The sequence below is a fragment of the Oncorhynchus keta genome, chromosome 25, assembly GCF_023373465.1.
Source record: "Oncorhynchus keta strain PuntledgeMale-10-30-2019 chromosome 25, Oket_V2, whole genome shotgun sequence".
NCBI lineage: Eukaryota > Metazoa > Chordata > Actinopteri > Salmoniformes > Salmonidae > Oncorhynchus > Oncorhynchus keta.
Window position 1 is genome coordinate 39,303,242 of NC_068445.1, and position 13,910 is coordinate 39,317,151.

General features: G+C 38.8%; 1 protein-coding gene across 1 annotated transcript in view; it reads left to right on the forward strand.

Moving 5' to 3' along the window:
* Positions 1-13,910, forward strand: part of LOC118357973 (endosomal transmembrane epsin interactor 1-like) — a 75,342-nt gene that overhangs the window by 27,572 nt on the left and 33,860 nt on the right. The window contains exon 7 of the mRNA XM_052479308.1: positions 155-242. Within this exon, the coding sequence (XP_052335268.1) occupies positions 155-242 (88 nt within the window). The remainder of the gene's footprint in view (positions 1-154; positions 243-13,910) is intronic.

Here is a 13,910-nt window from a genome sequence, read left to right on the forward strand (position 1 = left end):
TCTAAATCTCTGGACATGACCCCAATACCTTTTAATATCTCTATCATTAATATCTCTAAATCTCTGGACATGACCCCAATACCTTTTAATATCTCTATCATTAATATCTCTAAATCTCTGACCACAAATATCTCTGCTGTGTGTTTCTGTTTAGGAGACAGAGATTCCGATTACCATGACAGATCTGCCTGAGTTGGCGGAGGAGCGGAGTGAGCGCTCGGAGACGGGTACTCCTGTTAGAGGTAGGACGCACGGATGGATGGATGGGCGGACAAACCAAAGAATTTCACACACAGACATACTTGGCCTATATACATAGACTTTCTATGGCAGATTTCAGCTCCTGTACTCCTGTTAGAGGATTCAGGTTTCCTGTTTCAGCTCTCTATTTGTGAAACTCTCAATGGAAGGGCATATCCAAACCTTGACGGGAAAAAATGGTGAATCTCTCAAATCTTTACATTAATATATCATCATGAAACAACCCGTGGTAAAGCTGTGTGTGTGTGCGTGCGTGCGTGCGTGCGTGCGTGCGTGCGTGCGTGCGTGCGTGCGTTGACAAAGTATTCCCCAGACCCACACCGTATCCTGCAAAAAGTCCTGGTTGGAGGTCTACAGTTATCCTAGTGAAAGTATTGCTATAGTTACTGTATCCCAGTGTACTGCCATAGTTACTGTATCCCAGTGTATTGCCATAGTTACTGTATCCCAGTGTATTGCTATAGTTACTGTATCCCAGTGTATTGCTATAGTTACTGTATCCCAGTGTATTGCTATAGTTACTGTATCCCAGTGTATTGCCATAGTTACTGTATCCCAGTGTATTGCTATAGTTACTGTATCCCAGTGTACTGCTATAGTTACTGTATCCCAGTGTATTGCTATAGTTACTGTATCCCAGTGTATTGCTATAGTTACTGTATCCCAGTGTATCGCTATAGTTACTGTATCCCAGTGTATTGCTATAGTTACTGTATCCCAGTATTGCTATAGTTACTGTATCCCCTATAGTTACTGTATCCCAGTGTATTGCTATAGTTACTGTATCCCAGTGTATTGCATAGTTACTGTATCCCAGTGTATTGCTATAGTTACTGTATCCCATGCATTGCTATAGTTACTGTAGTGTATTGCTATAGTTACTGTATCCCAGTGTACTGCTATAGTTACTGTATCCCAGTGTACTGCTATAGTTACTGTATCCCTGTGTATTGCTATAGTTACTGTATCCCAGTGTACTGCTATAGTTACTGTATCCCAGTGTATTGCTATAGTTACTGTATCCCAGTGTACTGCTATAGTTACTGTATCCCAGTGTATCGCTATAGTTACTGTATCCCAGTGTATTGCTATAGTTACTGTATCCCAGTGTATCGCTATAGTTACTGTATCCCAGTGTACTGCTATAGTTACTGTATCCCAGTGTACTGCTATAGTTACTGTATCCCAGTGTATTGCTATAGTTACTGTATCCCAGTGTATTGCTATAGTTACTGTATCCCAGTGTACTGCTATAGTTACTGTATCCCAGTGTACTGCTATAGTTACTGTATCCCAGTGTATTGCTATAGTTACTGTATCCCAGTGTACTGCCATAGTTACTGTATCCCAGTGTATTGCTATAGTTACTGTATCCCAGTGTATTGCTATAGTTACTGTATCCCAGTGTATCGCTATAGTTACTGTATCCCAGTGTATTGCTATAGTTACTGTATCCCAGTGTTACTGTATCGCTATAGTTACTGTATCCCAGTGTATTGCTATAGTTACTGTATCCCAGTGTATTGCTATAGTTACTGTATCCCAGTGTATTGCTATAGTTACTGTATCCCAGTGTATTGCTATAGTTACTGTATCCCAGCGTACTGCTATAGTTACTGTATCCCAGTGTATCGCTATAGTAGCTGTATTCTATTGTACTGCTATAGTTACTGTATCCCAGTGTATCGCTATAGTAGCTGTATTCTATTGTACTGCTATAGTTACTGTATCCCAGTGTATTGCTATAGTTACTGTATCCCAGTGTATCGCTATAGTTACTGTATTCTATTGTACTGCTATAGTTACTGTATCCCAGTGTATTGCTATAGTTACTGTATCCCAGTGTACTGCTATAGTTACTGTATCCCAGTGTACTGCTATAGTTACTGTATCCCAGTGTACTGCTATAGTTACTGTATCCCAGTGTACTGCTATAGTTACTGTATCCCAGTGTACTGCTATAGTTACTGTATCCCAGTGTATTGCTATAGTTACTGTATCCCGGTGTATTGCTATAGTTACTGTATCCCAGTGTATTGCTATAGTTACTGTATCCCAGTGTATTGCTATAGTTACTGTATCCCAGTGTATTGCTATAGTTACTGTATCCCAGTGTATTGCTATAGTTACTGTATCCCAGTGTATTGCTATAGTTACTGTACCCCAGTGTACTGCTATAGTTACTGTATCCCAGTGTACTGCTATAGTTACTGTATCCCAGTGTATTGCTATAGTTACTGTATCCCAGTGTACTGCTATAGTTACTGTATCCCAGTGTATTGCTATAGTTACTGTATCCCAGTGTATTGCTATAGTTACTGTATCCCAGTGTATTGCTATAGTTACTGTATCCCAGTGTATTGCTATAGTTACTGTATCCCAGTGTATTGCTATAGTTACTGTATCCCAGTGTATTGCTATAGTTACTGTATCCCAGTGTATTGCTATAGTTACTGTATCCCAGTGTATTGCTATAGTTACTGTACCCCAGTGTATTGCTATAGTTACTGTATCCCAGTGTACTGCTATAGTTACTGTATCCCAGTGTATTGCTATAGTTACTGTATCCCAGTGTACTGCTATAGTTACTGTATCCCAGTGTACTGCTATAGTTACTGTATCCCAGTGTATTGCTATAGTTACTGTATCCCAGTGTATTGCTATAGTTACTGTATCCCAGTGTATTGCTATAGTTACTGTATCCCAGTGTATTGCTATAGTTACTGTATCCCAGTGTATTGCTATAGTTACTGTATCCCAGTGTACTGCTATAGTTACTGTATCCCAGTGTATTGCTATAGTTACTGTATCCCAGTGTACTGCTATAGTTACTGTATCCCAGTGTACTGCTATAGTTACTGTATCCCAGTGTATTGCAATAGTTACTGTATCCCAGTGTATTGCTATAGTTACTGTATCCCAGTGTATTGCTATAGTTACTGTATCCCAGTGTATTGCTATAGTTACTGTATCCCAGTGTACTGCTATAGTTACTGTATCCCAGTGTATTGCTATAGTTACTGTATCCCAGTGTATTGCTATAGTTACTGTATCCCAGTGTATTGCTATAGTTACTGTATCCCAGTGTATTGCTATAGTTACTGTATCCCAGTGTATTGCTATAGTTACTGTATCCCAGTGTATTGCTATAGTTACTGTATCCCAGTGTACTGCTATAGTTACTGTATCCCAGTGTATTGCTATAGTTACTGTATCCCAGTTTATTGCTGTAGTTACTGTATCCCGGTGTATTGCTATAGTTACTGTATCCCAGTGTATTGCTATAGTTACTGTATCCCAGTGTACTGCTATAGTTACTGTATCCCAGTGTATTGCTATAGTTACTGTATCCCAGTGTATTGCTATAGTTACTGTATCCCAGTGTACTGCTATAGTTACCGTATCCCAGTGTATTGATATAGTTACTGTATCCCAGTGTACTGCTATAGTTACTGTATCCCAGTGTACTGCTATAGTTACTGTATCCCAGTGTACTGCTATAGTTACTGTATCCCAGTGTACTGCTATAGTTACTGTATCCCAGTGTACTGCTATAGTTACTGTATCCCAGTGTACTGCTATAGTTACTGTATCCCAGTGTACTGCTATAGTTACTGTATCCCAGTGTACTGCTATAGTTACTGTATCCCAGTGTACTGCTATAGTTACTGTATCCCAGTGTACTGCTATAGTTACTGTATCCCAGTGTACTGCTATAGTTACTGTATCCCAGTGTATTGCAATAGTTACTGTATCCCAGTGTATTGCTATAGTTACTGTATCCCAGTGTATTGCTATAGTTACTGTATCCCAGTGTACTGCTATAGTTACTGTATCCCAGTGTATCGCTATAGTAGCTGTATTCTATTGTACTGCTATAGTTACTGTATCCCAGTGTACTGCTATAGTTACTGTATCCCAGTGTATCGCTATAGTAGCTGTATTCTAGTTTGTACTGCTATAGTTACTGTATCCCAGTGTATTGCTATAGTTACTGTATCCCAGTGTACTGCTATAGTTACTGTATCCCAGTGTACTGCTATAGTTACTGTATCCCAGTGTACTGCTATAGTTACTGTATCCCAGTGTACTGCTATAGTTACTGTATCCCAGTGTACTGCTATAGTTACTGTATCCCAGTGTATTGCTATAGTTACTGTATCCCGGTGTATTGCTATAGTTACTGTATCCCAGTGTATTGCTATAGTTACTGTATCCCAGTGTATTGCTATAGTTACTGTATCCCAGTGTATTGCTATAGTTACTGTATCCCAGTGTATTGCTATAGTTACTGTATCCCAGTGTATTGCTATAGTTACTGTACCCCAGTGTACTGCTATAGTTACTGTATCCCAGTGTACTGCTATAGTTACTGTATCCCAGTGTATTGCTATAGTTACTGTATCCCAGTGTACTGCTATAGTTACTGTATCCCAGTGTATTGCTATAGTTACTGTATCCCAGTGTATTGCTATAGTTACTGTATCCCAGTGTATTGCTATAGTTACTGTATCCCAGTGTATTGCTATAGTTACTGTATCCCAGTGTATTGCTATAGTTACTGTATCCCAGTGTATTGCTATAGTTACTGTATCCCAGTGTATTGCTATAGTTACTGTATCCCAGTGTATTGCTATAGTTACTGTACCCCAGTGTACTGCTATAGTTACTGTATCCCAGTGTACTGCTATAGTTACTGTATCCCAGTGTATTGCTATAGTTACTGTATCCCAGTGTACTGCTATAGTTACTGTATCCCAGTGTACTGCTATAGTTACTGTATCCCAGTGTATTGCTATAGTTACTGTATCCCAGTGTATTGCTATAGTTACTGTATCCCAGTGTATTGCTATAGTACTGTATCCCAGTGTATCAGTTACTGTATCCCAGTGTATTGCTATAGTTACTGTATCCCAGTGTATTGCTATAGTTACTGTATCCCAGTGTACTGCTATAGTTACTGTATCCCAGTGTATTGCTATAGTTACTGTATCCCAGTGTACTGCTATAGTTACTGTATCCCAGTGTACTGCTATAGTTACTGTATCCCAGTGTATTGCAATAGTTACTGTATCCCAGTGTATTGCTATAGTTACTGTATCCCAGTGTATTGCTATAGTTACTGTATCCCAGTGTATTGCTATAGTTACTGTATCCCAGTGTACTGCTATAGTTACTGTATCCCAGTGTATTGCAATAGTTACTGTATCCCAGTGTATTGCTATAGTTACTGTATCCCAGTGTATTGCTATAGTTACTGTATCCCAGTGTATTGCTATAGTTACTGTATCCCAGTGTACTGCTATAGTTACTGTATCCCAGTGTATTGCTATAGTTACTGTATCCCAGTGTATTGCTATAGTTACTGTATCCCAGTGTATTGCTATAGTTACTGTATCCCAGTGTATTGCTATAGTTACTGTATCCCAGTGTATTGCTATAGTTACTGTATCCCAGTGTATTGCTATAGTTACTGTATCCCAGTGTATTGCTATAGTTACTGTATCCCAGTGTACTGCTATAGTTACTGTATCCCAGTGTATTGCTATAGTTACTGTATCCCAGTTTATTGCTGTAGTTACTGTATCCCGGTGTATTGCTATAGTTACTGTATCCCAGTGTATTGCTATAGTTACTGTATCCCAGTGTACTGCTATAGTTACTGTATCCCAGTGTATTGCTATAGTTACTGTATCCCGGTGTATTGCTATAGTTACTGTATCCCAGTGTACTGCTATAGTTACCGTATCCCAGTGTATTGATATAGTTACTGTATCCCAGTGTACTGCTATAGTTACTGTATCCCAGTGTACTGCTATAGTTACTGTATCCCAGTGTACTGCTATAGTTACTGTATCCCAGTGTACTGCTATAGTTACTGTATCCCAGTGTACTGCTATAGTTACTGTATCCCAGTGTACTGCTATAGTTACTGTATCCCAGTGTACTGCTATAGTTACTGTATCCCAGTGTACTGCTATAGTTACTGTATCCCAGTGTACTGCTATAGTTACTGTATCCCAGTGTACTGCTATAGTTACTGTATCCCAGTGTACTGCTATAGTTACTGTATCCCAGTGTATTGCAATAGTTACTGTATCCCAGTGTATTGCTATAGTTACTGTATCCCAGTGTATTGCTATAGTTACTGTATCCCAGTGTACTGCTATAGTTACTGTATCCCAGTGTATCGCTATAGTAGCTGTATTCTATTGTACTGCTATAGTTACTGTATCCCAGTGTACTGCTATAGTTACTGTATCCCAGTGTATCGCTAGTTACTGTAGCTGTATTCTATTGTACTGCTATAGTTACTGTATCCCAGTGTATTGCTATAGTTACTGTATCCCAGTGTACTGCTATAGTTACTGTATCCCAGTGTACTGCTATAGTTACTGTATCCCAGTGTACTGCTATAGTTACTGTATCCCAGTGTACTGCTATAGTTACTGTATCCCAGTGTACTGCTATAGTTACTGTATCCCAGTGTATTGCTATAGTTACTGTATCCCGGTGTATTGCTATAGTTACTGTATCCCAGTGTATTGCTATAGTTACTGTATCCCAGTGTATTGCTATAGTTACTGTATCCCAGTGTATTGCTATAGTTACTGTATCCCAGTGTATTGCTATAGTTACTGTATCCCAGTGTATTGCTATAGTTACTGTACCCCAGTGTACTGCTATAGTTACTGTATCCCAGTGTACTGCTATAGTTACTGTATCCCAGTGTATTGCTATAGTTACTGTATCCCAGTGTACTGCTATAGTTACTGTATCCCAGTGTATTGCTATAGTTACTGTATCCCAGTGTATTGCTATAGTTACTGTATCCCAGTGTATTGCTATAGTTACTGTATCCCAGTGTATTGCTATAGTTACTGTATCCCAGTGTATTGCTATAGTTACTGTATCCCAGTGTATTGCTATAGTTACTGTATCCCAGTGTATTGCTATAGTTACTGTATCCCAGTGTATTGCTATAGTTACTGTACCCCAGTGTACTGCTATAGTTACTGTATCCCAGTGTACTGCTATAGTTACTGTATCCCAGTGTATTGCTATAGTTACTGTATCCCAGTGTACTGCTATAGTTACTGTATCCCAGTGTACTGCTATAGTTACTGTATCCCAGTGTATTGCTATAGTTACTGTATCCCAGTGTATTGCTATAGTTACTGTATCCCAGTGTATTGCTATAGTTACTGTATCCCAGTGTATTGCTATAGTTACTGTATCCCAGTGTATTGCTATAGTTACTGTATCCCAGTGTATTGCTATAGTTACTGTATCCCAGTGTATTGCTATAGTTACTGTATCCCAGTGTACTGCTATAGTTACTGTATCCCAGTGTACTGCTATAGTTACTGTATCCCAGTGTATTGCAATAGTTACTGTATCCCAGTGTATTGCTATAGTTACTGTATCCCAGTGTATTGCTATAGTTACTGTATCCCAGTGTATTGCTATAGTTACTGTATCCCAGTGTACTGCTATAGTTACTGTATCCCAGTGTATTGCTATAGTTACTGTATCCCAGTGTATTGCTATAGTTACTGTATCCCAGTGTATTGCTATAGTTACTGTATCCCAGTGTATTGCTATAGTTACTGTATCCCAGTGTATTGCTATAGTTACTGTATCCCAGTGTATTGCTATAGTTACTGTATCCCAGTGTACTGCTATAGTTACTGTATCCCAGTGTATTGCTATAGTTACTGTATCCCAGTTTATTGCTGTAGTTACTGTATCCCGGTGTATTGCTATAGTTACTGTATCCCAGTGTATTGCTATAGTTACTGTATCCCAGTGTACTGCTATAGTTACTGTATCCCAGTGTATTGCTATAGTTACTGTATCCCGGTGTATTGCTATAGTTACTGTATCCCAGTGTACTGCTATAGTTACCGTATCCCAGTGTACTGCTATAGTTACTGTATCCCAGTGTATTGCTATAGTTACTGTATCCCAGTGTACTGCTATAGTTACTGTATCCCAGTGTACTGCTATAGTTACTGTATCCCAGTGTACTGCTATAGTTACTGTATCCCAGTGTACTGCTATAGTTACTGTATCCCAGTGTACTGCTATAGTTACTGTATCCCAGTGTACTGCTATAGTTACTGTATCCCAGTGTACTGCTATAGTTACTGTATCCCAGTGTACTGCTATAGTTACTGTATCCCAGTGTACTGCTATAGTTACTGTATCCCAGTGTACTCTTATAGTTACTGTATCCCAGTGTACTGCTATAGTTACTGTATCCCAGTGTATTGCAATAGTTACTGTATCCCAGTGTATTGCTATAGTTACTGTATCCCAGTGTATTGCTATAGTTACTGTATCCCAGTGTACTGCTATAGTTACTGTATCCCAGTGTATTGCTATAGTTACTGTATCCCAGTGTATTGCTATAGTTACTGTATCCCAGTGTATTGCAATAGTTACTGTATCCCGGTGTATTGCTAGTTACTGTATCCCGGTGTATTGCTAGTTACTGTATCCCAGTGTACTGCTATAGTTACTGTATCCCAGTGTATTGCTATAGTTACTGTATCCCGGTGTATTGCTATAGTTACTGTATCCCAGTGTACTGCTATAGTTACTGTATCCCAGTGTATTGCTATAGTTACTGTATCCCAGTGTATTGCTATGGTTACTGTATCCCATTGTATTAGTATAGTTACAGTATCCCAGTGTACTGCTATAGTTACTGTATCCCAGTGTACTGCTATAGTTACTGTATCCCAGTGTATTGCTATAGTAGCTGTATCCCAGTGTATTGCTATAGTTACTGTATCCCAGTGTATTGCTATAGTTACTGTATCCCAGTGTATTGCTATGGTTACTGTATCCCAGTGTATTGCTATAGTTACTGTATTCTATTGTACTGCTATAGTTACTGTACCCCAATGTACTGCTATAGTTACTGTATCCCAGTGTATTGCTATAGTTACTGTATCCCAGTGTACTGCTATAGTTACTGTATCCCAGTGTATTGCTATAGTTACTGTATCCTGGTGTATTGCTATAGTTACTGTATCCCAGTGTACTGCTATAGTTACTGTATCCCAGTGTATTGCTATAGTTACTGTATCCCAGTGTATTGCTATAGTTACTGTATCCCAGTGTATTGCTATAGTTACAGTATCTCAGTGTACTGCTATAGTTACTGTATCCCATTGTATTGCTATAGTTACAGTATCCCAGTGTATTGCTATGGTTACTGTACCCCATTGTATTGCTATAGTTACAGTATCCCAGTGTATTGCTATAGTTACTGTATCCCAGTGTACTGCTATAGTTACTGTATCCCAGTGTATTGCTATAGTAGCTGTATCCCAGTTATTGCTATAGTTACTGTATCCCAGTGTATTGCTATAGTTACTGTATCCCAGTGTACTGCCATAGTTACTGTATCCCAGTGTATTGCTATAGTTACTGTATCCCAGTGTATTGCTATAGTAGCTGTATCCCAGTTTATTGCTGTAGTTACTGTATCCCAGTGTATTGCTATAGTTACTGTATCCCAGTGTACTGCTATAGTTACTGTATCCCAGTGTATTGCTATAGTTACTGTATCCCAGTGTATTGCTATAGTTACTGTATCCGAGTGTATTGCTATAGTTACTGTATCCCAGTGTACTGCAACAGTTACTGTATCCCAGTGTACTGCCATAGTTACTGTATCCCAGTGTATTGCTATAGTTACTGTATCCTAGTGTACTGCTATAGTTACTGTATCCCAGTGTATTGCTATAGTTACTGTATCCCAGTGTATTGCTATAGTTACTGTATCCTATTGTACTGCTATAGTTACTGTATCCTAGTGTATTGCTATAGTTACTGTATCCCAGTGTATTGCTATAGTTACTGTATCCTAGTGTACTGCTATAGTTACTGTATCCCAGTGTATTGCTATAGTTACTGTATTCTATTGTACTGCTATAGTTACTGTATCCCAGTGTATTGCTATAGTTACTGTATCCCAGTGTATTGCTATAGTTACTGTATCCCAGTGTATTGCTATAGTTACTGTATTCCATTGTACTGCTATAGTTACTGTACCCCAGTGTACTGCTATAGTTACTGTATCCCAGTGTATTGCTATAGTTACTGTATCCCAGTGTACTGCTATAGTTACTGTATCCCAGTGTATTGCTATAGTTACTGTATCCCAGTGTATTGCTATAGTTACTGTATCCCAGTGTACTGCTATAGTTACTGTATCCCAGTGTATTGCTATAGTTACTGTATCCCAGTGTATTGCTATAGTTACTGTATCCCAGTGTATTGCTATAGTTACAGTATCTCAGTGTACTGCTATAGTTACTGTATCCCATTGTATTGCTATAGTTACAGTATCCCAGTGTATTGCTATGGTTACTGTACCCCATTGTATTGCTATAGTTACAGTATCCCAGTGTATTGCTATAGTTACTGTATCCCAGTGTACTGCTATAGTTACTGTATCCCAGTGTATTGCTATAGTAGCTGTATCCCAGTTTATTGCTATAGTTACTGTATCCCAGTGTATTGCTATAGTTACTGTATCCCAGTGTACTGCCATAGTTACTGTATCCCAGTGTATTGCTATAGTTACTGTATCCCAGTGTATTGCTATAGTAGCTGTATCCCAGTGTACTGCTATAGTTACTGTATCCCAGTGTATTGCTATAGTTACTGTATCCCAGTGTACTGCTATAGTTACTGTATCCCAGTGTATTGCTATAGTTACTGTATCCCAGTGTATTGCTATAGTTACTGTATCCGAGTGTATTGCTATAGTTACTGTATCCCAGTGTACTGCAACAGTTACTGTATCCCAGTGTACTGCCATAGTTACTGTATCCCAGTGTATTGCTATAGTTACTGTATCCTATTGTACTGCTATAGTTACTGTATCCCGGTGTATTGCTATAGTTACTGTATCCCAGTGTATTGCTATAGTTACTGTATCCTATTGTACTGCTATAGTTACTGTATCCTATTGTATTGCTATAGTTACTGTATCCCAGTGTATTGCTATAGTTACTGTATCCTATTGTACTGCTATAGTTACTGTATCCCGGTGTATTGCTATAGTTACTGTATTCTATTGTACTGCTATAGTTACTGTATCCCAGTGTATTGCTATGGTTACTGTATCCCAGTGTATTGCTATAGTTACTGTATCCCAGTGTATTGCTATAGTTACTGTATCCCAGTGTATTGCTATAGTTACTGTATCCCAGTGTATTGCTATGGTTACTGTATCCCAGTGTATTGCTATAGTTACTGTATCCTGGTGTATTGATATAGTTACTGTATCCCAGTGTATTGCTATAGTTACTGTATCCCAGTGTATTGCTATAGTTACTGTATCCCAGTGTATTGCTATAGTTACTGTATCCCAGTGTACTGCTATAGTAGCTGTATCCCAGTGTACTGCTATAGTAGCTGTATCCCAGTGTACTGCTATAGTTACTGTATCCCAGTGTACTGCTATAGTAGCTGTATCCCAGTGTACTGCTATAGTTACTGTATCCCAGTGTACTGCTATAGTAGCTGTATCCCAGTGTACTGCTATAGTTACTGTATCCCAGTGTACTGCTATAGTAGCTGTATCCCAGTGTACTGCTATAGTAGCTGTATCCCAGTGTATTGCTATAGTTACTGTATCCCAGTGTATTGATATAGTTACTGTATCCCAGTGTACTGCTATAGTTACTGTATCCCAGTGTATTGCTATAGTTACTGTATCCCAGTGTACTGCTATAGTTACTGTATCCCAGTGTACTGCTATAGTTACTGTATCCCAGTGTATTGCTATAGTTACTGTATCCCAGTGTATTGCTATAGTTACTGTATCCCAGTGTACTGCCATAGTTACTGTATCCCAGTGTATTGCTATAGTTACTGTATCCCAGTGTACTGCTATAGTTACTGTATCCCAGTGTATTGCTATAGTTACTGTATCCCAGTGTATTGCTATAGTTACTGTATCCCGGTGTATTGCTATAGTTACTGTATCCCAGTGTATTGCTATAGTTACTGTATCCCAGTGTATTGCTATAGTTACTGTATCCCAGTGTACTGCTATAGTTACTGTATCCCAGTGTATTGCTATAGTTACTGTATCCCAGTGTATTGCTATAGTTACTGTATCCCAGTGTATTGCTATAGTTACTGTATCCCAGTGTATTGCTATAGTTACTGTATCCCAGTGTATTGCTATAGTTACTGTATCCCAGTGTACTGCTATAGTTACTGTATCCCAGTGTATTGCTATAGTTACTGTATCCTGGTGTATTGATATAGTTACTGTATCCCAGTGTATTGCTATAGTTACTGTATCCCAGTGTATTGCTATAGTTACTGTATCCCAGTGTATTGCTATAGTTACTGTATCCCAGTGTATTGCTATAGTTACTGTATCCCTATTGTACTGCTATAGTTACTGTATCCCAGTGTATTGCTATAGTTACTGTATCCCAGTGTATTGGTTACTGTATCCCAGTGTATTGCTATAGTTACTGTATCCCAGTGTATTGCTATAGTTACTGTATCCCAGTGTATTGCTATAGTTACTGTATCCCAGTGTATTGCTATAGTTACTGTATCCCAGTGTATTGCTATAGTTACTGTATCCCAGTGTATTGCTAGTTACTGTATCCCAGTGTATTGCTATAGTTACTGTATCCCAGTGTATTGCTATAGTTACTGTATCCCAGTGTATTGCTAGTTACTGTATCCCAGTGTATTGCTATAGTTACTGTATCCCAGTGTATTGCTATAGTTACTGTATCCCAGTGTACTGCTATAGTTACTGTATCCCAGTGTACTGCTATAGTAGCTGTATCCCAGTGTACTGCTATAGTTACTGTATCCCAGTGTACTGCTATAGTAGCTGTATCCCAGTGTACTGCTATAGTTACTGTATCCCAGTGTACTGCTATAGTAGCTGTATCCCAGTGTATTGCTATAGTTACTGTATCCCAGTGTATTGCTATAGTTACTGTATCCCAGTGTATTGCTATAGTTACTGTATCCCAGTGTACTGCTATAGTTACTGTATCCCAGTGTATTGCTATAGTTACTGTATCCCAGTGTACTGCTATAGTTACTGTATCCCAGTGTACTGCTATAGTTACTGTATCCCAGTGTATTGCTATAGTTACTGTATCCCAGTGTATTGCTATAGTTACTGTATCCCAGTGTACTGCCATAGTTACTGTATCCCAGTGTATTGCTATAGTTACTGTATCCCAGTGTACTGCTATAGTTACTGTATCCCAGTGTATTGCTATAGTTACTGTATCCCAGTGTATTGCTATAGTTACTGTATCCCAGTGTATTGCTATAGTTACTGTATCCCAGTGTATTGCTATAGTTACTGTATCCCAGTGTATTGCTATAGTTACTGTATTGCTATAGTTACTGTATCCCAGCGTATTGTTACTGTATCCCAGTGTACTGCTATAGTTACTGTATCCCAGTGTATTGCTATAGTTACTGTATCCCAGTGTATTGCTATAGTTACTGTATCCCAGTGTATTGCTATAGTTACTGTATCCCAGTGTATTGCTATAGTTACTGTATCCCAGTGTATTGCTATAGTTACTGTATCCCAGTGTATTGCTATAGTTACTGTATCCCAGTGTATTGCT